The 25,970-nt window shown below is 37.9% G+C and overlaps 3 protein-coding genes across 8 annotated transcripts; all 3 read left to right on the plus strand.

Annotated features, from left to right (window-relative positions):
* The first annotated feature begins 1,370 nt into the window (after positions 1–1,370).
* Positions 1,371–5,786, plus strand: LOC149039740 (uncharacterized). Of its 3 annotated transcripts, none has more exons than XM_089183422.1 (4): positions 1,371–1,526; positions 1,678–1,772; positions 2,314–2,429; positions 3,994–5,786. In XM_089183422.1, exon 4 carries the CDS (start codon positions 4,445–4,447, stop codon positions 5,198–5,200), a length of 756 nt encoding a protein of 251 aa, XP_089039548.1. In that variant the 5' UTR covers positions 1,371–1,526; positions 1,678–1,772; positions 2,314–2,429; positions 3,994–4,444; the 3' UTR covers positions 5,201–5,786. The 3 variants fall into 3 exon arrangements, with proteins under 3 accessions (XP_089039548.1, XP_089039547.1, XP_089039546.1); XM_089183421.1 differs by having other exon boundaries at positions 2,319–2,429; XM_089183420.1 differs by having other exon boundaries at positions 1,678–2,429.
* Positions 5,787–8,681: 2,895 nt separating this feature from the next.
* On the plus strand, positions 8,682–13,159 carry LOC113669931 (uncharacterized). 4 transcript variants are annotated; one of them, XM_089183417.1, is made up of 3 exons: positions 8,682–9,053; positions 9,631–9,737; positions 10,876–13,159. In XM_089183417.1, exon 3 carries the CDS (start codon positions 10,907–10,909, stop codon positions 12,623–12,625), a length of 1,719 nt encoding a protein of 572 aa, XP_089039543.1. In that variant the 5' UTR covers positions 8,682–9,053; positions 9,631–9,737; positions 10,876–10,906; the 3' UTR covers positions 12,626–13,159. The 4 variants fall into 4 exon arrangements, with proteins under 4 accessions (XP_089039543.1, XP_089039542.1, XP_089039541.1 ...); XM_089183416.1 differs by having other exon boundaries at positions 9,631–9,726; XM_089183415.1 differs by lacking the exon at positions 9,631–9,737 and having other exon boundaries at positions 8,944–9,053.
* Positions 13,160–13,570: 411 nt separating this feature from the next.
* Positions 13,571–25,868, plus strand: LOC149039741 (uncharacterized). Its single transcript, XM_089183414.1, has 2 exons — positions 13,571–16,057; positions 22,998–25,868. Exon 2 carries the CDS (start codon positions 23,048–23,050, stop codon positions 24,776–24,778), a length of 1,731 nt encoding a protein of 576 aa, XP_089039540.1. The 5' UTR covers positions 13,571–16,057; positions 22,998–23,047; the 3' UTR covers positions 24,779–25,868.
* Positions 25,869–25,970: the final 102 nt, after the last annotated feature.

Consider the following 25,970-nt stretch of genomic DNA (forward strand, 5'->3'; position numbering starts at 1 on the left):
GGTGTTGCACAAGTATACTACAAGTACACTGTCGGCTGCCATACCTAAAGGGAATGAACCTGAAATAAAAAACTGAAGTCCAGAAACGTTTCTTTTCCACCAAACGAAAGACGCACAAGAGAAATATCATGTTGGAAAACCCAATCAAGGAAGAGAGGATGGAGATGATTGAGAATTAGAAGAATAATGAGCAATCACAGCAGAACAACAGCAAAGTACCTGTAGGCTTCACATCCGGCGAAACGATGGCGCACAAGGTATGTAATACTTCATTGTTTGAAATGTTTTCTTCCTTGCCTATCACACCTGTCTCACCTCACTATCTGTTTATTTCTCTTGTAGGATTACAAGGAATGCTCCACTGGTTGACTAAGGAAAAACATCACTCCATTGAAGACCTGGTTAAATCTGCCATTAAACTGTCTGTTTCTGACGTATTGGATATAGACAGGGCATCTTTGATACCCGGAGAGGCAGTAGAAGCTAACTTAGCAGATTTTAAGAGGTTTATTACAGATGGTGCCTGCAAAGCAGTTTGCAAATTAGGTTAGGATGGCTCGTGTACTTTACAGAAAACGTGGTTTATGTTGTACTAATTCTTTCTTAAATTTCAGTGGTATAAATACCTTGTCTAAAACAATAGTAATACAATAGCAAACGAGATATATACGTTCCAAAACAGCGTCATGTGATGAACAGCCTTCATTAGTTTTGAACAAAAAATCTTAAAATCATTTTACTCTCTCAGGTTATAGCCGAAAAACTGTCCGAAGACTGATTGTGCCATCACTGCGAAAAGTCACGGTACCTCGACATGATTCAGTGCGAGAGTTGCTGCCACTGGTTTGACTGATCAGACGTTTTTGTTTGTTTGTTTGGTTTTTTTTTTCCTTTTCTCAGGTCTAGTAGAGTTGTTAAAAATTATCAAGCAAAATTAAATTAATCCGCGACTTTCATCCTTTAGGTGTTGAGCAAAAATAGAAATGAGGAGCCCGATAAAAGGATTTGTCCTTCATGCGAACAATTATCCCAGAAAATAAGCGTTCCACAAAAAAAAATCCCTCGATTGCGGCCAAGCCACATTTCTCTAGCAGAGCATACTGTAAATTAAAAATATCGGTCGCAGCGCCACGCAACATTTTGCGTGATCTTCCAAACGTGACATATAGTTGCTGAATTATTTTAAAACTTAGAAACTACATGGCCCTGTATTAATAAAAGAGGGCTTCATTTGCAAGTATTATAAAGTTCTACATAAGAAGAACCTTATAAAACACTCTTTCAGTTTTATTAGTGTATCTCAGTGTGTAAATTACTTAGCCATAACGAAAAAAAAAATTAAAAGCACCAGTCGTAGCCATTCCTGTCAGCGGTGAAATGTGGGAATAGCTCCAGTCTCTGATCGTCCACCTAAACTAAACGAGTTTAGTCAGCGCAGTTGGTAAGCAGATGCTTAAGTCATCGCCGGAGTATCGTTGGACGACCCCGCTAAATGAGAAAGAAAGGCTCTACCTTCTCTTTGTTATGTTAGTAACCATTTCTTGTTCGACACATCGGTGTTTTCACTCGCATTGTTGATTCATTGTTCTGCTGGGAGGCATAAGGTTATACAATATCCACGAGCAAGAGGTTAAGATATAACTATTAACTTTTACTATTTTTATCATCCAATTACAGGTAGGAGCCATTCCTGTATTTAGTCGCTAGTGTAGGTTGACTCTGGCAACACTGTGTTGAAGCAAATCACTGTGGATTACATATTAACACCGAAGGTAAAGGTGGAAATGTTAAAAGTAAACAAAGGTGATCGGAAGGCGCCTTCTCGATAATTTTCGTTAAAATATCAGGTCATGAAATACACACAGTGTGGACAAGATCAAAATTAAAGGATAAAATTTGGCACTCTGGTCATCACAGACATATCGCGTTGCTTCAAAGGACACACAAACAAGTTAAAATACGTGACATTGTTAATTACAAAACAACATGCATACACTCTGAAAGAATTCTTGCAGTTTCTCCAGAAATTTAGCACACGAAACGCGATGAACTATTCCTCCTTTCTGGGTATTTGTTCTCATCGTTAATGATTTTACGCTCTTATGGGCCACCACGGTTTTGAGCGACAAACTCAACATTTCCCGGCGACCATCAAAATTAACTGAATAAACCCCAGCTAGACGTATTGCGTGACGTGATTGTGCAAGTTTTCCCTCGTCAAATGACCTGTTTCATTTCAAAAGCTATTAAAACGGACGGAAGAATTTACTGAGTTTTTTTTTTCTTTTTAATGTTTATATGATTCATGGAAAGGAAAGATTGTAGTGACTGCGGGTATTTCAGCCCTGATTTCTGTCGTGGAATGCCAGGAGGACGTATCGAGTCATTTGAAGTAATAACAGCTCTTCAGCGAAATCCTCGAGTACAAGGTAATTTAATTTGTTTCATTCCGGTCATTTTGGCCTCGATATGGAAAAAGTAAAAGAAAGCTTTTCTCCAACGGGAAGTCGAAGGGACCACTCTTGGGGAAAGCGGCACTCAAAAGTCTATACTTTATTTAACCGTGATGCTGGGGCCTTTGGAGCGAGTAAAAGTTTTTTCTTTGTCACAGTCTGTGTTCCATGAGTCTGGGTTTGGCCAGAAGAATATTTTGTACTATTTGTTAATGAAATTCTAAATAATCATCTTCCGGTTTTTGTAATCCTGTTTAAAAGCTTAAAAGAGAGTTATGTTAGTTTGTTGTCTCATGTTGATTCATGTATGCCCAGTAAAAGAGAATTCAATCTCCCAGTTTTCAAAATAGATAGGAGAAGTAGTTTTCCACTTTTTGTCACCAGATGGTTTGATGGTGTTTCTATCATTAATGATCTTATAATGATGTGTACAGTGCATGCTGGTCAAATCTGCTAAGGGTACCAGGCACCTTGGTTGTATTCAGTGGCTCAGGTTTAGGAGTTTTATTCATCTGGGCTCTTCAGATGTATATTAAAGATATCTTGAACAAAGAGGATGTTTTGATAAAACCAGTGTTTCCAAAAGAACATATGGTTTTCAATAATTGTAAAGAAAAATAATGATGCTCGCAGGTGGCTTGCAATTCAAGCAATTGCAGAAAGGAAGCCTGAAAGAAAAAATGAGGTTTGGATGACATTCAAGCCCATGCCTCTCACATACTAACTAGGTACGACATAGGTACCACTACACCAAATTTTTCTTGAACTTGCCTGGAAAGGTTTGGAGTAACTGTAAGTCTTAATTCTTTTGAGGTGGCTGGCCCTTTGTCACCCAAAGCCATGTCAAAGAGTTTCCTTACAAAATAAATGTAGAAACATGTTAGTGATTTGGTGTACAGATATTTTGGTCTACACATATAAATGTATTTTAAGAGAGGTAACATACATGTAGATGCAAACTCGTACCTCGGAGGGGGGGGTTGATGGGACACCCTTCCCATCCAGCATTATGTTGCAATGTTTTATATGGTTTTTACCTATGATGTGAATATTATGGGATACATATACAAATGGTGCTGCTGGGGAACCAGTGATCTCATTCAACATGGCAGACCTTTTTTTCAGATTTTACACTTTTTTCACTATTATTTTTGGCATTTCAAAAGAACAGTAGTTATGAAATTTAACAGGAAAGTAGAAAATAAGACTCAAAATGACTCATAAATTTAATGGATTTTCCTTTTCAACATAAAAGCTTTCATTCTTTACTAGCTCATATCAAGCCCTCAACCACACATTACTTGTAGTTTAATATGTCCTATATCTGTTAGCCAAATTTGACCAAAATGACAACAAATATGTGTCCAAGAGAAAGAAACAGCTACAAAAGTAGACAGTTGCCCGGATAAAAGCCCCTTGATCCAATCCCCCCCCCCCCCATCTTCTTGGTCTGAGGGTTAATTTATTGCTACTGAATGTAAATGGTACAACTCTGTCTAATCTCCCCCATACTTGAATTAATGTATTTCTTTTCTTCTAGCACTTTAGATTACTTTGCTGTCTCTCAGTTGGTGCTAACGTGGCAAAAACAAAAAAATCCTGTACTGAGAAGGTACAAATAGAGTGGAAAATCAAATCAATGTGTAAAGAATCTGCAAAATTTGAAAGCTGTATGGAAAAGGCATTGAAACGCAAATCTTGTGAAAAGCGTTTTACATCTAAAGGAAATTTAAATGTACATAGAAGAACCCACACTGGAGAGAAACCATACCATTGCAAAACCTGTGATAAGTGGTTTACTCAAAAAGGTAATTTACAAAAACATGAAAGATCCCACACTGGAGTGAAGCCATACCAGTGCAAAACTTGTGACAAGTGGTTTAATCGAAAATATAATTTACAAATACATGAAAGATCACACACTAGAGAGAAGGCATTCCAGTGTAAAACATGTGACAAGTGGTTCCTCCAGAAAGTAAATCTACAAGTACATGAAAGATTACATACTGGGGAGAAGCCATACCAGTGCAAATATTGTGATATGTGTTTTACACATAAGGGAAGTCTTCGAGTCCATGAAAGATCCCACACTGGAGAGAAGCCGTACCAGTGCAAAACATGTGACAAGTGTTTTACTCAGAAAGGTAATCTACATAGCCATGAAAGATCTCACACTGGAGAGAAGCCATACCAGTGCAAAACTTGTGCCAAGTGTTTTACTAGAAAAAGAGGTCTGCAAATACATGAAAGATCCCACACTGGAGAGAAGCCATACCAGTGCAAAACTTGTGCCAAGTGTTTTACTAGAAAAAGAGGTCTACAAAGACATGAAAGATCTCACACTGGAGAGAAGCCATACCAGTGCAAAACTTGTGACAAGTGGTTCACTCAAAAAAGTAGTCTACAAAGACATGAAAGATCTCACACTGGAGAGAAGCCATACCAGTGCAAAGCTTGTGACAAGTGTTTTACTACGAAAAGAAGTCTGCAAATACACAAAAGATTACACACTGGAGAGAAGCCATACAAGTGCAAAACTTGTGACAAGTGTTTTATTCAAAAAGGTAGTCTACAAAGACATGAAAAATCCCACCTTAGAGAGAAACCATACCAGTGCAAAATGTGTGAGAAGTGGTTTTGTCGAAAAAGAACACTACAAAAACACGAAAGATTGCACTTTGCACAGCAGCCATATTCTTCAAATTACGATGAAACATTTACTTGCTGGATTTGCCAGGAGGAACTGAGCAGTGCTTCCCAGCTCCTTAGCCACTATGAGGAACACATGAAGTTGCCTTGATTTTCTTGTTGATCAGTGTATCTGATTAATTTTTGGCTGATTGGAACATACATTTATGTAGCTTTAAGTTGATCGTCAACACTGCTGTTTTAAGGAGACTGAAGTGAGAAAAAAAACTTTGGCTCCCATCCGTTACACTTCTGATTAGGGAACACTTTTTGCAGTTCTTGGTGTCTCTTGGCGAAAGCTTACCCTGTAGTTTTAGGTCAAAGTGAAGCAAACACACTAAAAGCAAAAATAAATTAGGGGGAAATTTTTTTCACCTTCACACGGACCCCTTTGCGATTGAAAAAAATTACCCAAAAACAACAATAAGGAAAGTTTTTTTATCATAATATTATCAAGGCAAAGGTGATCAAATAGGATATACGAGGTTGCGATGTGAATTTATTTCGTTTCAGCTACATTTGCACACGATCATTACTGCTATTTTGAAGCTACTTTGAGCGGCCAATTGTTTCACGGGTTTAACATCCAAGTTTTAAATAAGCCGTTGAATTTTTTACCTGGTCAATAAACGTTTCAACCACAAACATTGCTAATTTTGAGAGCCCTTCCATTATGTATGTGGCCATGAAACACGAGATATGAAAATGAGTGTTTATGATTTCAGCACCAAAGGATGGTGTTATGTTTTAGGTAAATCTTGCGCAACAGTTGATTATCATGATGCCTAGAGCGTACAGGCGATTCAATCAGCTAAGGGATTATTCAATTGAAACCATCCCACCCCCCCCCCTCCCCCCTGCTTAACTGCTGACTCAAAATTAATAGCGTCTTCAGACTCGCTTAAACTCGAATCAATATAAACGAACGGAGGAAATGTTACAGTTTTTAAATCACAATACTGCTCACTATAAGAGATACAACAATGATAGATTGGTCATGCGTGATGTTATAAGGCATGATGCTCTGCTGTGATTGGTTATTTTTTCAACAGCTCTGCTTGGCATTCATATAAGACTTCACCCTGACAATATCAATAGGGATGGTGGAATAGAAATTCCAGAAGCGTGGATGCCCACGATCAAAAAACACAACAACGGGAGATCCGCGCGATAGCGGACCGCTTGGGGAGCAAATTACTGAGTGAAACAGCAAGGATCGTAATGCGCCAATCAGAGCTGTTGAAAAAACAGCCAATCACAGCAGAGCATCATGCTTTAGAAGATCACGCATGACCAGTCGACCCCATCGCCTGAAGAAGACTAGCAGTGTGCAGTCGAAACGCCGCAATCTACCTCACATGTGACTACATCGTGAGACAAACGGAACACTTAGCTTTTATTGTTATTCACTACGATGAATAACTACAGCCTTTTTTACGAAATGATAGATTGATTATGTATACAGCCATTGCCTTCAGGGAAAAGCTCTATGGACGGTTGACGGTGTCTGTAGGCGGTTTTCCGTCCAAGAAGTTTGACGTTCATTATAGAAGGTCATGACGGACGCCGACAGTCAGGCCGGAGGCAACACTGCCGTCCTTGTCATCTCAAACGGGTTAAGGAATCGAAATTTCTTTTTTTTTACTATCTGGCGAACAGTTATAATAGTGGTGGGACTGTGTGGATTCCAATTCGGTTTGTAATCATATGTAAGTACTTATCGACTGATTAGGAGAGCCGGACTAGAAAATATTAAGTTTGAGGTCAGGACATGACATTTCTTGCCATGGAGAACGGGATCAGCGCTTGAAGTAAGATAGGGCATAAGGCTCTTTTGTATTACGCAAGCTTCGCCATAACGTAGCACTGGCCAAGTCACGCGACACCTATGAAGCCGTGCAGTTGTGAAGGCTTCAACCTTTTCAAGTTCTTTCCCCCAAAAATCATTCTAATCATGGCAGTATGTATTGGCACATCATGACCCTTCTCCAAAGAAGCGATCGAAATATCTAAAATCTACCTTTGAAAAATTAAAAAAGAAACAATGAAAAAAGATCCTGTTAAATACTTAGTATTAGCTGTAAAATTTCAAGACTATGTGGCTGTAAATGACAATCTGAAGCTTTTTAAGCTTTTTCGTTTTAATAACACACGTTTGTTTATCTGGGGATGTCACATGTACATTACGTAACTCTCTTTTTTACCCCTAAAAATTCCCTCATACATTTAGGGCCCGTTTACATGGACGTGGGGGACCTCTGGTAAGTGAGGTATCCTGCGTAGGTGGGATAGCCCGACTGCCCATATAATGTCTTATTTTATTTCGATCACGATCACATGATTAGTGGGGTAACCCGCTTTTGAAGGTTGCCCGTTCTGCCGGATAGGGTGACCCTTTCAGCCGGGGTAAACGTCTAAAGGTGGGGTAACCCGCTTAGCCAGGGTCACGCTCATGTCACATTTGGAAGCGCGCCAACAGCCTCATCAAACTTCACCCCGCGATCCCGGGGTAGTAAGATTGTATGTAAACGCGAGCTATGTTTCGACCGCGGCTAGGCGGGCTACCTCACCTATCTGCAGCCTCCCACTTCCATATAAACAGGCCCTCTCTAAGCTTAAACATTACTTGACTACAGCAAACTTGCTACATGCCAAGATCGTTATGGTTTGAAGGGTTTTGATCTTAATACTGGTGTAAATTTTCCCTTACGTTCTAAATAATTCTCAGTTTTCAGTCGCTAGTTAAAGTAGAGAAGAGTTCTGTTCTTTCTTTTGCCGAGTATCCCTTTTCTATAATTTTATTGGTTTTTAAACTAGCCTTTAATTACGCCGAACCTTTCTTTGGTGAGTACGTCAGCAGTAAAAAGCTCTCATGCTTTTTATCAGTTGCTGTTCCTTTTAATTAAACAAGGTTTTCAGGGTTTAATTTCACGTTACATAACATCTCTTGGCATAGAAAACATTGGGTATTTTAAAATTATTCTATTACAATTACCACCGTTGTTTGTGCTCCGGGAAGAATTCATTAAATTAGCTGCTGGCCTTAGGGAATTTCACGCCGGAAGTATCTATTCTTGTCAGCAGAATACATCTGTTATATCTATAAGTATGGAGGTAAATAATTATGAAGGTAAATAATTAACTTTCGCAGGCGAATGGATCAGACAAAAAAGGTCTACAAGGCCTGAAACTGAAATTAAAAAATCACAGGTTTTTTACAAACCAACATAATGAACAGCTTCAGTTGGCTTGTTAGCTCAGTTCGTTGAGCGCTGCACCGGTATCGCAGAGCTCAAGGATTCAAATCAAGAGAATATCACTGTATTATCTTGGTTGAAATCCCCTACAGGCCTGAACTTAAGTAGTTTTCATTACTGCGAAGATCGCTTTGATATTCATTTCTTAACCCGCAGTACACATATTTGATTTTCACATATTAACCTAAGTCATCGATTCAAAAATTTGCATGAATTGAAGTTTTCTATGAAATCGTTGAATTTTTCGCGCTTGATATCTGCTTTAAATCTATATTTTGCTCAAAAGGTTACTCCAAATGCCGCCATTTTACAGTTGTGTACTTAGTTGCCAAGCCTTTGATTTGGAGTGAGGCTGAAGGTGACCTTGTTGTGTTAGAGACCAGAATCTAGTTAGCATGATAACAAATTAATTTGCATTTCAAAAGCAGCAAGGTTTGTAACATAACAAGGTCACCCTTAGCCTCACTCCTGTTCAAAGGCTTGGCAACCAAGCACACAACTGTAAAATGGACCCAGTGTCATCTCTTTCTCTTTTATGGATACAAGAGAGAGAAACCCGGGAACGAGGCTGCATCTACAAGATGGCGTCCTTTGTAGGTTGACTCCGCTAACACTGTGTTGAAGCATATCACTGTGGAACACATATTAACATAAGGTAAGAGTAGAAATGTTAAATTTAAGCTCATTACTCTGCGACGGAAGTAATGGTTTGGTATGTATCTTATTTTCAGACGTTTTGGTGTGCAGTATCACGAACTATTTTCACTTACGAGTAGTGCCAGAACAACTCGTAAAAATACTCAGTTACACTGCCCACCTAAAGCGTCTAATAAGTTATTCATCATCCAACTGCTTATTTTATATTTTGAGGCCACTGGTATCTCGGTTAAATTACGTTGGCAATGAAATAATTTAAAAGCCTACACTTTATTTAACCATGATGCTAAAGCCTTTAGACGGAGTCAAAGCTTTTTGTCACATACTCATGAGTCTGGCTTTTTGGCCTGAAGAATATGTTTCACATCTGTGAATCAAATTCTAAATAATTATACTCTGGTTTTTGTAGTTCTGTGTAAAAGCTTAAAAGAGAGTTGTTTTAGTTTGTTGTCTCATGTTGACTCATGTATGCCCAGTAAAAAAGAATTTAATCTCCCAGTCTTCAAAATGGATAGGAGAAGTAGTTTTCCACTGTTGTTTTCAATAATTCTCAAGAAGAGCAATGATGCTTGCAGGTGAGCAGCAATTCAGGCAGTTGCGGAGAGGAAGCCTGAAAAGAAAAAATTAGGTTTGGATGCAATTCAAACACATGCCACCCAGATACTACACAGGTACTACACAGGTACTACACAGGTACTACACAGGTACTACACAGGTACTACACAGGTACTACACAGGTACTACACAGGTACTACACAGGTACTACACAGGTACTACACAGGTACTACACAGGTACTACACAGGTACTACACAGGTACTACACAGGTACTACACAGGTACTACACAGGTACTACACAGGTACTACACAGGTAATACATAGGTACTACATGGGACCAACAGACCAAATTTTTCTTGAACTTGCCTGGGAAGGTTTGAAGTAACTGTAAGTCTTACTTCTTTTGAGACGGCTTTCCCTTTGTCACCCAAAGCCATATGAAAGAGTTTCCTTACAAAATAAATGTAGATACATTAAGTAATTTGGTGTACAGATATTTTGGGAGAAAACCATATGAACATATTTTAAGTGAGGTGACAAACATGTACATGCAAACTCATACCCCTACTTTGGTACAAGGAGAAAGAAGGCATACCTCTACTTTGGTACAAGGGAGAGGGGGGTGTGATTGGAACCCCCCCCCCCCTTCCATAGCTTTATGTTGCAATATTTTGTAAGATTTTTACCTTAAATAGATAGATTGTATGATGTGATTATTATGGGATACATATACAAATAATGCTGCAGGGGAACCAGTGATGTCATTCAACATGGCAGTCATTTTTTTTTTCATTATTTTTCACTTTTTTCACTATTATTTTTGGCTTGTCAAAAGAACAGTAGCTATCAAACTTAACAGGATAATAGAAAATCAGACTAGAAAATAAATTATAGATTTACTGTACTTTCATTTTCAACATTAAAGCTTTCATTCTTTCATAGCTCATATCAAGCCCTTAACCACACCCTACTTGTCATTTAACATCTCCAGTATGTATCAGGCAAATTTTACAAACATTAAAACAAATATGACTTTATGAGAAACAAACAGCTACTGAAGAGGATACCAGTAGTTGCCCAGATAAAAGCCTCTTGATAAAATTAAAGAAAAAACTAAGAGGTAGTGTGGCATCCACCTCTCCCCTCACTCCCTCTTGTTACTACGAGTGTTAATCTGTTCTTACTGAATGTAAAGGGTAAAACCCTGTCTAATATCCCCATACCCAGCTAAATAAATGTATTTTTTTTTCTTCTGGCATTTCAGATAATGTTGCTGTCTCTTAGTTGGCCCTAACATGGCCCAAACCAAAACATCTTGTACTGAGGAGGTACAAATACGGTGGAAAATTGAATCAATGTATAAAGAACCTGCAAAATTTGAAAGCTGTGTGGAAAAGGCATTAAAATGCAAATCTTGTGAAAAGTGTTTTACATCTAAGGGAAATATGCTAGTACATTTAAGAACCCACACTGGGGAGAAACCATACCAGTGCAAAACTTGTGACAAATGGTTTACACAAAAGGGACATCTACATGAAAGATCCCACACAGGAGAGAAGCCATACCATTGCAAAACTTGTGACAGGCGGTTTGCACAAAAGGGACATCTTCAACTACATGAAAGATCCCACACAGGAGAGAAGCCATACCAGTGCAAAACTTGTGACAAGTGGTTTACTCATAAGGGAAGTCTACAAAAACATAATAGATCCCACACTGGAGAGAAGCCATACCAGTGCAAAACTTGTGACAAGTGGTTTGCCACAAAAGGAAGTCTGCAAATACATAAAAGATCTTACACTGGAAAGAAACCATACCATTGCAAAACCTGTGATAAGTGGTTTACTCAAAAAGGTAATTTACAAACACATGAAAGATCCCACACTGGAGAGAAGCCATACCAGTGCAAAACTTGTGACAAGTGGTTCTCTCATAAAGGAAATCTACAAAGACATGAAAGATCACACACTGGAGAGAAGCCATACCAGTGCAAAACTTGTGGCAATTGGTTTACACAAAAGGTACAACTACAAGTACATGAAAGATCACATACTGGAGAGAAGCCATACCAGTGCAAATATTGTGATATGCGTTTTACACAAAAGGGAAGTCTTCGAGTGCATGAAAGAAACCACATAGGAGAGAAGCCATACCAGTGCAAATCATGTGATATGTGTTTTACTTCAAATGGAGGGCTACGAACTCATGAAAGATCCCACACTGGAGAGAAGCCATACCAGTGCAAAACTTGTGACAAGTGGTTTACTCAAAAATTCAATTTAAAAAGACATGAACTATCCCACACAGGAGAGAAGCCATACCAGTGTAAAACATGTGACAAGTGGTTTACTCAAAAAGGTAATCTGCAAATACATGAAAGATCACACACCGGAGAGAAACCATTCCAGTGCAAAAGTTGTGACAAGTGTTTTACCTCAAAAGGAGGTCTGCAGATACATGAAAGATCCCACACTGGAGAGAAGCCATTCCAGTGCAAATTTTGTGACAAGTGTTTTACTACAAGAAGAAGTCTACAAATACATAAAATTTCCCACACTGGAGAGAAGCCATACAAGTGTAAAACTTGTGACAAGTGGTTTAATCAAAAATGTAATCTACAAACACATGAAAGATCCCACACAGGGGAGAAGCCACACCAGTGCAAAACTTGTGGCAAGTATTTTGCTACAAGAAGAACTCTGCAAATACATACAAGATCACACACTGGAGAAAAGCCTTACAAGTGCAAAACTTGTGACAAGTGTTTTACTGAAAAAGGTAATTTACAAAGACATGAAAGAGCTCACACAGGAGAGAAGCCATACCAGTGCAAAATGTGTGAAAAGCGGTTTTCTCGAAAAAGTACACTACTAAAACACGAAAGATTGCACTTTGAACAGCAGCCATATTCTTCAAATTACGATGAAACATTTACTTGTTGGATTTGCCAGGAGGAACTGAGCAGCGCTTCCCAGCTCCTTAGCCACTATGATGAACACATGAAGTTGCCTTGATTTTATTATTGATCAGTCTATCTGATTTGCTTTTGGCTGATTGCAGCACACATTTTATTTAGCTTTTGCTCAATCCTGATAACCGCTGTTTCATTGCAGAATCAAATGACAAGAAAACTTTGGCTCCCATCTCTCACACTTTTGATCAGGGAACACTCTTTGTGGTTCTGGGGTCTTGGCGATAGGTTACCCATTAGTGTTAGGTCAAAGTGAAGCAAACAAACTAAAAACAAAACGCTCTTACGATAAATTAAGGGAAAATTTTTTAACCTTTATATGGACCTCTTTGCGTTTGAAAAAATGGCCACAAGAAAACAGCAAGGAAAGTTTTTTTAATCCTTATAGCAAAGGTGACCAAATACGATATACAAGGTTGCCATGTGAATTCATTTCGTTTCAAGTAAATTTGCACACGATCATTACTGTGATTTTGAAGCTACTTGAACGTCTAACTGTTTCATGGGTTTAACATCCATCCAAGTTTTAAATAAGCCGTTGAGTTTTTACCTGGTCAATAAACGTTTCAAGCACAAACATATCTAATCTTGAAACACGTAATATGAAAATGAGTGTTCATTTCAGAGATTAATTTCATGATTTTAGCATCAAGGAACGTTATGTTTTAAGTACATCCTGCGCGACGTTTGATTATCATAGTGCCCAGAGTGTAGAGGCGATTCAGCCAAGGGATTACTCAGTTGAAACCATCTCCCCTCTTCCCCCCCCCCTCCCCCGTGCTTAAATACTGACTCAAAATCAATAGCGTCTTCAGATTCGTGAGAACTTGAATCAGTGTATACGAGTGGAGGAAATGTTACACTTTTTAATCACTTTGCTGCTCACTCTAAGAGACACAATAATAATATATTCATTATCCAATCTCGATCCCAGTGTCCTCTCTTGATTCATTGGAAAATAAGAAAGATCGAGAGGAACCCGGAAATGAGCCTAATCATCCAAGATGGCTTCGGTAACACGATCCGATAACATGGCCCGATAACACAGCCTTATAATACTATGTGGTCAGATCGGGGACAAAATTGGTATCTGTTGTTCGTGTCGTCGAGTCATATTTCGTGGAGATATAATTTTCATTTCCGAGCCCCACTCTTCATGTCGTCGAAAGAAGGTTCTGTTTCACGTGCTATCTTCGTGGCGTGTCTAATGTCGCTTCTTGAGTCACTCGTGCCGTGGCACTCACTTCTGGTGACCAGCGGTAACCACGTTTTTATTGGTCACATAATGTAACGTCTCTTTCTGTGAAAATCTCCTTTAGCACACTGCCGGAGTTCTCCTTCCACCAACGTGAATTAGTTTTGAAGAACACTACTTCTGATGTTATTCGAACGTTGGTAAGTGTACTGGTTTCGGTAATGACCTTAACGAAATTGATCGCTTTGTATCGTGTGGATCAACTTCTAACGTTCTGCATTCAATGTCAAATCGTTTGGAAAGGCGGCGTATCCGATAACGTTCTTAACCTCTTGATAGAGGCATGCAGTTATTTGCGTTTAGAAGATAGAAATAAACAAAGTGCTGAATGTTCTCGAACTTTGCCAGTAGTACGTTCTGGCAAAGTAGCAATACAAGGCTTCGTGGTACCACGAGAGAATTTTAATTTGTAACTAAGGTGTGGATTTTTACTTTAAAAAATTGGAGAAATGTTTGGCACAGTCAGGAAAACAATTAGTGGATGAAATCAACTTTTTAACTTACGGAAGGAGGAGCTAAAGAATACTGATATTTCTGACGAGTGTTTGGGTGACTTTGTGAAGATAACCTTGCAAAATTTTCCAAAATGTGGCACTCGCAAAATGAAAGCATTCTTACTTGGAATTCGTTTGACCTGGGAACGTGTTTTACCATCTGTTTTGGTTTCTTGAATACTAAGGGTACGTTGAGATAAGCAATGAATTGCACTTATATTGCCTGCATTATGTATTTTTTGCCTCGAATAAAGTTGTAACTATCCTTGTTTCAAGATAGCTTAAAAACCATCCTCTCAGTTCTGAATCAAACATAACACCTGATCAACTCTGGATGTATGGTGTAAATCAGTATCACTTGGACCAAGTTATCCTGTGAACTTTATTATTATGGTCCTCCACATTGTGAAGAATATAATGGAGGGAAAGGATGAGACAATTAAAGATCCAGAAATGCCCTTGTCTAGAGGGTCTTTCAATCTTTTTCAGCCCCAAGTTATCTCACTAGATCAGTATGATTGTCATGGAATAGTCCTTTACATCAAAGCTGTAGAGATTATTCATGACTTGGTTTTAGAAAAGCAAAAGGAAGAGCAGAATTTCTGCTCACTGACAAGAGGGTCAGCCCTTTTTCAGCTGCCAGAGCCAATGAAAACCAAGAGTTTGAAATGTAACAGTTATTAATTTGGCAAGAAAATCAAACAAATTTTGGAGATTAAGTAACTGAAACAACAAATTAAGCTATTTGTATGCACTAGTAAGGATGAAAGGTGGAATGAGTATGTTTAATGGTAAAATTGATATGGAATGTAGTATCACAACCTTGCCCTAACTTTAGTACTTTTGAACATCAGGATTATGAATAGGGCTAGGGTCAGAGGTAAAGGTACCGTTAGGATGACATTAACTCCACCAAAAATTACGCCATTCCACAAGACATACCATTCTGCAAACTCATTCTTACTTTTATCCTCATCTTGTGTAAACATTACTTTCTTGTTTATCACCAGTTCAAACAGCCTGCAACAGAACTGAAAAAAGGTAACTGTGTTACTAGTTTCAGCACTAGTTCACTCTTGGAGCATTCTCTACAATGCATGTTTGGTGGGGTCCATAATCTATGTGGCCTCTAAAATTGTTTAATTTCAACCATCAGGCCAGTAACTTGATATTTTTTTTCAGCTTGTATAAGGATATTTATCATTGTGTTGGTCTTTGAATATCAATTTCATAAGTGGAACAATACAACAGTGATGTGTACTTTTCATTCATAAGACAAGAACATGTAAAATTGGAGCAACAAACAAGGCAGCTTTACAGCTTTTAGTTACTTTACTACTTTGGTAATCTGTTGTATCCTATAATAGAAAGCCCAGACCATACCAGAACCATAACACTCCTTTAGCATTAAAGGTAGTTGATATGAAGTGCAAATGCAAATGAAAGGAAGAAGTTGACGCACTTGGCCGACATTTGCAATTTTCTGGAACGTTAGAAGTTGAAAAGATGGTAAATATGACTAGTAAAAATGTAGTTACCGCTGGTCACCAGTAATGAGTGCTACGACTCGAATTACGTTTCAACGGCACGGAATGTGAAGGAATTCGAGAAGCGTCGAGTTAAGACTCCACGGCACGAACGAAAGATACCAATTTTTCTTCGATCTGACTCCATATAATACTGTGTCTTGAAGCAAGTCGCTGTGGAACACATATAAAGATCCTAGGTAAGATTCAAAATGATAAATTTAGCTTATTACTTCACGATGACAGTAATGGTTCAGTAGTACGTTTTTTGGGGGGTGTCGCGAAAGCTAAGACATGACCCAAGACTTAAGACCCCCCCGAAAACCAGGACCTTCGAAAACTAAGGCCTCTCGAAAAACTTTTGGGTACGGGACATTTTAAAAGAAAGAAGAAGCTAAGGTGATCTTTACAATGTGGAGGAGCTACAATTTGGAGATCGTGAATTTTACTTGAGTTGTATACATGCAGGCTACTGAGCTTAAACGTTGAATATAGATTAGTAAACTTTTCACTGCTAAATTTACACTATCTAATTCAGAAAGAAAAATTGAGCTCTCTGTTTCTCTTTTCTTATTGAATCGAATTCACCACGCATTAGTGTGGACAGTGCATGCATGAAAGAGTGCGTAATCAACTGTTACTTATATCAGCGCAACAGAGAATGCTTTCTATATGTGCCGCGTTTCGAGTGGAAGTGTTAACGTAATTAAGTTTGACTTAAGTCAGCACAGCAGAGAATGCTTTCGATGTGCCGCGTTTCGAGCGAAAGCCCGTTTTAACGTATTTTGCTAGAATAAGTTGCCTATTATCAATTTTCGGGAAACTTAAAACGCAATTTTTAAGATCAGTATTTCCGATCGCGGCTCTCGTGCGTGACTTTCAAGTAGTGTTCTTCAAGCAGTCAAGTGTTACAAGGACAACAATTCATGCCAAGAATTCATGACCAGCTCAGTTCATCTTCTTTCGCGTGGTAGAACTTTTGTAACTTTTCATTTAAAATATTATTTTTAAAGAATAAGAAAGATGGTTCTCGCCTCGTCTAGGCAATTGTCATATGTGACTAGGTCATTTGTTGTGGTGCTGAAAACTTTAGGTCAACGGGGTCTGTTTACATGAACTTTGCTTAAGAGATGATAATAAACAACTGGTAGCATGGCTAATTTCTTTCCTTCCATTACAAGGAGTCACATAATCAAATTTCACTCGGATGCTGAGATAAATGGGTTATTCATAATTTAGGTTAGAAAAAAACTTGTGCTCTTGGTGATGTGTTATATTTGATAAGTAAACAGGACTTAAGGCTCATAATTACATGCACAACTGAAGTGTTAGTCTTGGGGGAGTGAGTGTCAAAGTTGTTGGTTTACACAAACAGTAGCCTCCAAGTGGCCCAAAAAATAAATACAGTTGAATCCCGATAATTTGAACCTTGTAGGGGAAGTTGAAAACAGTTGGAGTTATAAGGAATAGAAAACAAAGGATCAGAATTAAGGGTAAAATGGGATTAAGTGTTTCTTTCTTAATGCGTGCAATACACATTTGAATGACATTTAATTAGAAAGAAGTTGTGTGAAAATGGAACACCAAAGTAATGCATGGATCACAACCTAACATTAATGTTTAGTGTTGACACAACTTGTAAAATTAGTCAGCAATACTAAGTACAACAAGCATCAAATAAGTCATTTACTAACCAACTGCTTTATTTTATATTCGATTTCACTTTTGGTGCCTACCCTGGTGAAAATCTTCGAAGGGTCTTTAAGGATCCTACAAGATCTCAATTAGGACCTTTGAGGATCCTCTTGAGGATCTTCATGAGGATCTTTGAAAAATCTTTGAAGATCTTCAAGGATCCTTCATTTTCTTGCCAAGATCTACAAGGATCTTCAAAGTTCTTGTCAAGATCATTAAGGATCTTCCATTTTCCTGTCAAGATCCTTGAAGATATTGTGCAGATCTTCAAAGATCTTGACAAGAACTTTGAAGATCCTTTAAAGATCATTGAAAATTCTTTGGGAAGCTTCCAAATTCTTGTTAAGATCTTTGAGGATGTTTCATTTTCTTGCCAAGATCCTCAAGATCTTTCACTCTCCTGATAATGTTGTAATACCTATTATGATATCTTGAAGGCCGAGAGCCATAACTTGTTTTGTGATTGTGAAATAATAATTTTTGAAATGTTTCTAAAATATATTTGAGTAAGGGCAATAGAAAAAGAGATGGTGTATTGTTTCTGATTTTTGATTGATGCACACTTGGTGTAAACAACACTGGTGACAATAGATTTATGATCAAAAGAAAAAACCTTAAATTAACTTTTAAAAAAAATTGAACCAAACATTAGAAAATGAAGACAAAACTTTTTTCTTGCTAAATGAAAATTACTCAAAAGACATCCTATTTTAGTAGGGCTATTCATGCTGGAAGAAAAAATTTCCGTTTGAATTTTAGGTTGGTATTAAGATTTCCATTTGCAAAAAATCTAGCCACAGTGCAGCTCAGAGATAAGAGGATCAAAATATATGCATTAAACTCATCAAGAACTAGACTACAACCAGACTCAGACTAGTCTTAAGGAGGGGGTAAACATTGAAATAGACACTTTTTTTCATGAAGGAGTATCTCAATAATTATATTTCTGAACCATATCAACCTATATACCAAAAGGAAGCTTAGCAATCACAGATACTGGATGTTGCCCTAAACTAATTTGTTATTTGACACAAGATCAATTTGTAAACCAAATGGTGTTAAATACCTAAGCATACTTGAGAAAAGATAACTGCACCAAGATTGCATGAAATCAAGTGATTTTAGGGTCAAAACAAAACACTAGGGTCTTTCTCTTGGATGAGGTGAGGAATTTTGGGAGTCATTTATATTATGGGCATAGAACCCGTTCAAAGTTCACCAAGATTTTTAGGTGAGTTATTCCACAATAACTTGCTTAAAATTTGAACCCATGGAGAAACTGTCTGCTAATCCAACTCAACACAGTGGGAGGATACAACCCTGAAAATTTCAGATTACCTAATTGAACTTGTACATCTTGAGGTAAAAAATGAGTGTTTTCAGGAATTCGCATAAAAACTCATAAAAGAGCTTTTTAGTTTAGTTACACAGAACCAAGTACATTTCACACCTTCTTAACAAATATGTGCTTCAGAGAGCATCGAGGAGAATCTCTCTAGATCGATAAGCCTGTATCCTTATCCTTATCCTTATTGCAAATTAATTTTCTGCGAAAATTCCTTGCCATGCCTAAATCATAAAACAGAGAGCCCTCAATTTACAAAAAAAATCATAATTAAACCACAACAAGTCACACAGGAGATAAAAAAGATACATAATAATAATCACAATCTTGCAAGATCCTCAACAATTTAGTCTTTACAAGAAAAATCTTAAAGGAACAGTTTAAAAGATCTCTAGTGAATTCTTGCAATAATGTTTGAAAGAAATTCTCATCGAATCTTTGAAGATTCCATCAACTGCTTTAAATAATCCTTTGACAAATAACTTATTTCAAACTAGACTTAACAGACTAGTTTCTTTGATCTTTACCGTTAGGATCTAGCACTGGATTCTTGCAAGATGTGTAGAGATTCCTTTAAATATAATCGTCAAATCCTTTAGAATGCTGCAAAGGTATCTATAAAATCTTAAATGCATGATTTCCAGATGTTTGAGGGCCCCTTATAAAATTACTTAATGAGGATATATTGAAGGATCCTAATTCATAATGCAGAGATGTGGTAGAGATCTTGAGAAGGATGCCCTTGAGATCCACATCAAATTCCAAAAGGATCCTTGCAAAGATCTCTACAAGATCATAAAATAAATCTTTTTAAGGTCTTTAGAAGATCCTTTTTTATTCCTTGAGGATCTTGAAGGATTGTGGAATAGATCTTACAAAGATTTTTACTAGGATCCTTGTAAGATCCGGATCGAAATCTGAAGTATCTTAGCAAAGATCTTAACAGGACCCTTGAAAGGTATCCTTGGAAGGATTCTTTGAAGGTCTTTAAAAGATCCTCTTTAAATCCTTGAGGATCTTGAAGGATCTTTGAAAAGATCTTGCAAAGATCTTGACTAGGATCATTGTAAGATTCCAATCAAATCCTTAAGGATCCTTGCAAAGATCTCAATAGGATCCTTGAAAGGATCTTTAGAAGGTCTTTGAAAGATCCTCATTAAATCCTTGAGGATCTTGAAGGATCCTTGAAAAGATCCTGCAAAGATCTTGAACAAAGGATCCTAGTAAGATCCTGATTAAATCCTTAAAGATCCTTACAAAGATCTTGACAGGATCCTTTAAAGGATCTTTTGAAGGTCGTTGAAAGATCCATATTAAATCCTTGAGAATCTTGAAAGATTCATGAAAAGAACCTTGCAAGGATCCTTATGAGGATCTTCATCAAATTCTTGAGGGTCTTAACAAATGATTTTGCTTGTTAAGATATTTGAAGATCTTTAACAGATGCTTTAAAGATCCATTGGCAGGTCTTTGACAATCCTCAAAGATCCTGTGAGGTTTTTCACCAGGGGGTAGCTAAGCTATGAATTCATTTGAGAGGCTTTACTTTATAAGACCACAAAAAAGCAGCCTTAGAGTAAAAGAATTTTGTGTTGACACAGGCTATGAATGTTTGTTGTATGGAGTCTAGGTATGGGCGGAAAGTACATGTTTCATCCTTAGTTAATCAAAGTCTTTATGTTTAGTTTTTGGCCTTTCTGATCCTGTATAAAAGCTTGAAAGGGAGCTGTCTTAGTTCACTGTCTCGTGTTGATTCATATAATTATGTATACCTGGTAAAAGAGAATTAATTTTCCAGTATTAAAAATAGATCAGAAAGATGTTTTCCCACTATTTGTTACCAGCTGGTTCAGTGGTGTTAGTATCATTAATGATTTTAAAACAATACTTACAGTGCATGCTGGTCAAATCCATTAGGATACCAGGGGCCTCTTTCTCAAAGGTTTCATTCACTTTCAATATGGGGTTTCAAAAGTTTTGAAAATTCTACAATAAAACTATCAGTTATAGAAACAAAATATGTTGGTTAGAGTGCTAGAAAGTGCTGCTCTAATCTTCAAATTTTAATTTAAAATATGTCTTCAGGCCCGTTAAGTTACCAAGACTTTTGAGAAACAGGTTCCAGGAACCTTGGTTGTATTCAGTAGCTCAGGTTCCGGAGTATCAGTCATCTGGGCTTTCTTTTTTTAAATCCGATGGAATTGCTGCTATCAATTGAAAATACATACTGAAGAAGTTTGTTTTTATTTTTGATGAAAGCGATTTTTCCAAAATAACATATTGTTTTCAATAGTTGTCAAGTACAGCAGTAATGCAGGGATTTCAACCCATAGCCATAGTAATGCCCATACTAAATGGGCATTACTACCAACCAAACTATGAATTGCATGCAAAGTTTTGGTGTGAATGCACCCTCCAAGGTTTGGAGTAACCTTAACCCTCAACACCCTAACATCAGCATCAATATTCTCCACACTCTTCTCTGTTCATTTCCTTTGGTACTGATAAGGAGAATTTGTTTAACAATCAAAACCTCTCAAGTCGGCAATCATTTTTTTCTTTTCTCATGATCTTATGAATGATTCAGCAGTGTTAATGTAAAGAGAAATCAGATGCTGATCACTCTTAGGGTGTAACCTTTTAAATCCCATGAGTGACCAAGATAGAATTTATCCTCGCAATATTGTCAAGTGATGAGAATTAAGAAAAATATCCATTAGGGGATCACTAATTGATCCAATACCTAATTCTCAAAACTAACGTCATATGAATTGTATGGCAGACAGTAAGGGAGAAAAGTAATGGCATGTGGGAATGAAAGGTTTAAAACCCTTTAACGCCCAAGATCTCATTAGTAATTCTCCTTACTGTCTGCCATATAGTTCTTGTGATGTTAGTTTGGAGAATATGGTAATGGATCAACTAATCATCCCCTAATTAAGATTTTTCTTTATTCTCATCACTTGTCTGCTTGATATTGTATCAATATTGTAAGGAGAAGTGCTGTCTTGGTCACTCACGGGAGTTAAAGGGTTAAGTTGGCAAATCCAAGCTCCTATAAGATGGCTGTTTTTTTTAATCTTCCACTTTTTGTCACCTTAATTTTAGGCTTGTTTTTTTAGCTTTTGAACTCAATAGAAATTACAGAAGAAAAGACCCAGAAAATAAATGATAGGTTTGCTGTACTTCCCTTTTCAACTTGAAAGTTTTCATACATTCGTAGCTTATATGAACCCTTAAACCACATCTCGCATGTCATTTGATATCTCCTATTATCAACCAGCTATATTTACAGCAAGTTCAAAGCAAATATCTCTCCAATATAAACAAACAGCTACTGAGGAAGACAGTTTCCCACATCAAATATTTTTGTTTAAACTAATGAAAACCCTAGAGGATTTTAGCCCTAGAGGGTTTTGCCCCCCCCCCCTTTTTTTGAGAGCTTTTGTGGCAAGTTTTCTGTTAAGCATGTGAGACAAATCATCTGTGGCACTACCTTCTAGCATCATTAGACAACCCCTAGTTCTTTTCAATGCTATACAAATCGTGCCACAGTAGCCAGTCATGCAGTGTTAAACTGCTTTTTCGTACTTTTTCACCATTGTCTTTTACCTTTTAACCAGATTCTTTCTATTAAAGTTTATTGGGAATCTCTTTTGTAGTATCTATTAGAAATTTCTGTTGTCTACTTTTTGTACTTTGGATTGCTCCACTTGATGGTGACAGGCAGAACAAATTGTTTGCACAGTGACAACTATGGGTTAAGGATAAGAATCATAGGCACAACCTGTAGATTGAATGAACTGGTTGTGTGAAGCTATGTAAAGGGACTTGTTGGAAATGCACTTCTCTTTGTATGTCCTGACTCGTGTAAAGGTTTTTCTTTCAGGGCATTGGCCAGGAATTGCACTGTCAGTAAATCTCTTTGTTAGTGCAATTGTTCTAATAAAACTTCCTTTCCTGGAAGAGTATTCCTTTTGAAACATATTTTACCCAACTCACCATCCAATTTCTTTGTTTATTCAAATTTAATACATTGCTTCTGAAACCCGTCCAGTTTGCCCGTCTGGTTGAATAAATCTTTTCTTTTTCACCTCTAGTATTTTAGAGCACTTTTCTCGTCAAGGAATGTCTCCTAGTTTATGCTTCGATGGCCAAAACAAAAACGTCCATGACTAACCAGGCGCACAAAAAGAGGAAAATCAAATCGCTTTCTAAAGAAACTCCAAAACCTGAAAGCAACTCTTGTCTGGAAAAGGCATTTAAATGCAAAACTTGTGACAAGTGTTTTACACTAAGGGAAAATCTTCAAATTCGTGCAAGATCCCACACTGGAGAAAAGCCATATCATTGCAACACCTGTGACAAATGTTTTACAAAGAAAAGAAATCTACAAAGACATGAAAGATCCCACACTGGAAAGAAGCCATACCAGTGTAAAACTTGTGACAAGTATTTTACAGAAAAAGGAAATTTAAAGGCACATGAGAGGTCTCACACGGGAGAGAAGCCATACCAGTGTAAAACATGTGACAAGTGGTTTACCCACAAAGGGAATCTAAATGTTCATAAGAGGTCTCACACCGGAGAGAAACCATACCAGTGTAAAACATGTGACAAGAGGTTTACTCACATAGGAAATCTACATGTTCACGAGCGATTCCACACTGGAAAGAAGCCATACCAGTGTAAAACGTGTGGCAAGTGGTTTAAGCAAAAGGGACATCTACAGGTACACGAAAGATCTCACATTGGAGAGAAGCCATACCAGTGCAAAACTTGTGACAAGTGCTTTACTCGCAAAGAAAATCTACTTATTCATGAAAGATCCCACACTGGAGAGAAACCATACCAGTGCAAATTTTGCGAAATGTGTTTTACTTCAAATAGAGGTCTACGAGTACATGAAAGATCCCACACTGGAGAGAAGCCATATCAGTGTAAAACTTGTGACAAGTGTTTTACTCAAAAAAATAATCTAGATGTTCATGAGAGATGTCACACTGGAGAGAAGCCATTCCAATGCAAAACATGTGACAAGTGTTTTACTTTGAAAAGGAATCTAGATGTTCATGAGAGATCTCACACAGGAGAGAAGCCATACCAGTGTAAAACTTGCGACAAGTGGTTTACTCTTAAAGGGAATCTAGATGTTCATGAGAGATCTCACACTGGAGAGAAGCCATACCAGTGCAAAACTTGTGACAAATGGTTTAATCGAAAAGGAACTCTACAAAGACATGAAAGGTTACACACTGGAGAGAAGCCATACCAGTGCAAAACATGTGACATGTGTTTTACACAAAAGGGACATCTTCGAGTCCATGAAAGATCTCACACTGGAGAGAAGCCATTCCAGTGCAAAACTTGTGATAAGTGGTTTAGTAAAAAAATAAGTTTACAAAGACATGAAAGATCCCACACTAGAGGGAAGCCACACCAGTGCAAAATGTGTGAGAAGTGTTTTACTGCAAAAAGAAGTCTACAAATTCATGAAAGAACCCACACTAAAGAGAAGCCATACCAGTGCAAATCCTGTGATGTGTGTTTAACGCAAAAGGGAACTGTTCGGGTCCATGAAAGAAACCACACGAAAGAGAAGCCATACCAGTGCGAAACTTGTGACATGTGGTTTACTCTAAAAAGAGATTTACATGTTCATAAAAAATCCCACATTATAGAGAAGCCATACCAATGCAAAGCTTGTGACAAGCGTTTTACCCAAAAGGGAACACTTCAAAGACATGAAAAATTGCACTCAGCTCAGCAGACATATTCTTCAGATTACGACGAAACATTTACGTGCTGGATTTGTCAGGAGGAACTGAGCAGTGCTTCCCAGCTCCTTAGCCACTATGAGGAACACATGCAATTGCCTTGATCTTATTGTTTATCAGTCTATTTGATTGGCTTTTGGCTGATTGGAGCATACATTTATGTAGCTTTTAGTTGATCTTCACCACTGCTGCTCAAAACTTCTGCTCCCAGGTGTTACACTTCTGATCAGGGAACACTTTTTGCAGTTCTAGGGCCTCTTGGCGAGAGGTTACTCAGTAGTGTTGAGTCAAAATTAAGCAAGCAAACTGAAAACAAAGCACACTTACGATAAATTAGGGGGAAAACTTTTATATGGACCTATTGTGTTTGACGGGACGGAAGTGTTGAAGTATTTCAGTTGACCTGTACGTAAATTGCTGAATACTGAAAATTTTGTATAGACAAAGGGTTTGTGTTTTGTTATAGCGGAGCTCGCAGAGCGTAGCCCCGTGATTATACAAAATAGTAGTAACCCATCAAGCCGAAAAAATTTGGATGTACGACCGTAAGACCCTAAGACCGTACACGGTGCGACTTTTAACATGCGTGGTCAACTGCACCGCGGGTACGCCAATGTCACGGCTTTGTTCAGTAGTCCAGTGGTCAGTGCACTGGGCTCCGAGTCGGACGACCCGGGTTCTATTCCTGGCCGGGGCGAGGCGATGTGCCCTTGAGACGTGCGGGGAAAAAATGCGAGCTCCGCTTTTAGGCTTGGCTAAATCTATATATCAATTTTCTTTTTATACCCTGTTGGTGACGACTGATCCCCGCACCATTTCCCTTGAATACCATGTGATCCTCCCTAACAATATTCCATCCCAAAGTCGATAAGTACTGACTGGTCCCAAAGAGATTGAAATATTTTTCGGAGGTTATGAGAAGTTATCAGCGAAAAAAAATTAATATCGGGGGATTTGGGCGTGTGGGGGATTTGCGTGACATTGGTAAGGAGACTACACAAGGCTGCGTAATAAATGATCTTATATTTCTACGATACCACAATCTCACTCCCGCGCCTCTCGAAAAAGGATAGGTGACGATCTGTTCATGCGTAGGCAGGCTCCGCTGGACAAATGTTTCTCATGCGCCGCATTTTCGGTTTTTCCACCACAACTTATCGCGGATATTAAAAGAGGAGTTCTCGAAAATTAAAAGTTGATACGTCTTTACTATATTTTTCCCTTTATTGTTTTGTTTTATCGTGTTTTTTTGTGTTTTCTTTTTTGCGTTTTTTTTCTTTGTTTTGTTTTTTTTTC

This window comes from Pocillopora damicornis, chromosome 9, assembly GCF_964200805.1.
Source record: "Pocillopora damicornis chromosome 9, jaPocDami1.2, whole genome shotgun sequence".
NCBI classification, from domain to species: Eukaryota; Metazoa; Cnidaria; class Anthozoa; order Scleractinia; family Pocilloporidae; genus Pocillopora; species Pocillopora damicornis.

Coding starts and splice junctions, on each gene's coding strand:
- LOC149039740 (XM_089183420.1), top strand. CDS start 4,445: ATGAAAGATTACATACTGGGGAGAAGCCATACCAGTGCAAATATTGTG.
- LOC113669931 (XM_089183417.1), top strand. CDS start 10,907: ATGGCCCAAACCAAAACATCTTGTACTGAGGAGGTACAAATACGGTGG.
- LOC149039741 (XM_089183414.1), top strand. CDS start 23,048: ATGGCCAAAACAAAAACGTCCATGACTAACCAGGCGCACAAAAAGAGG.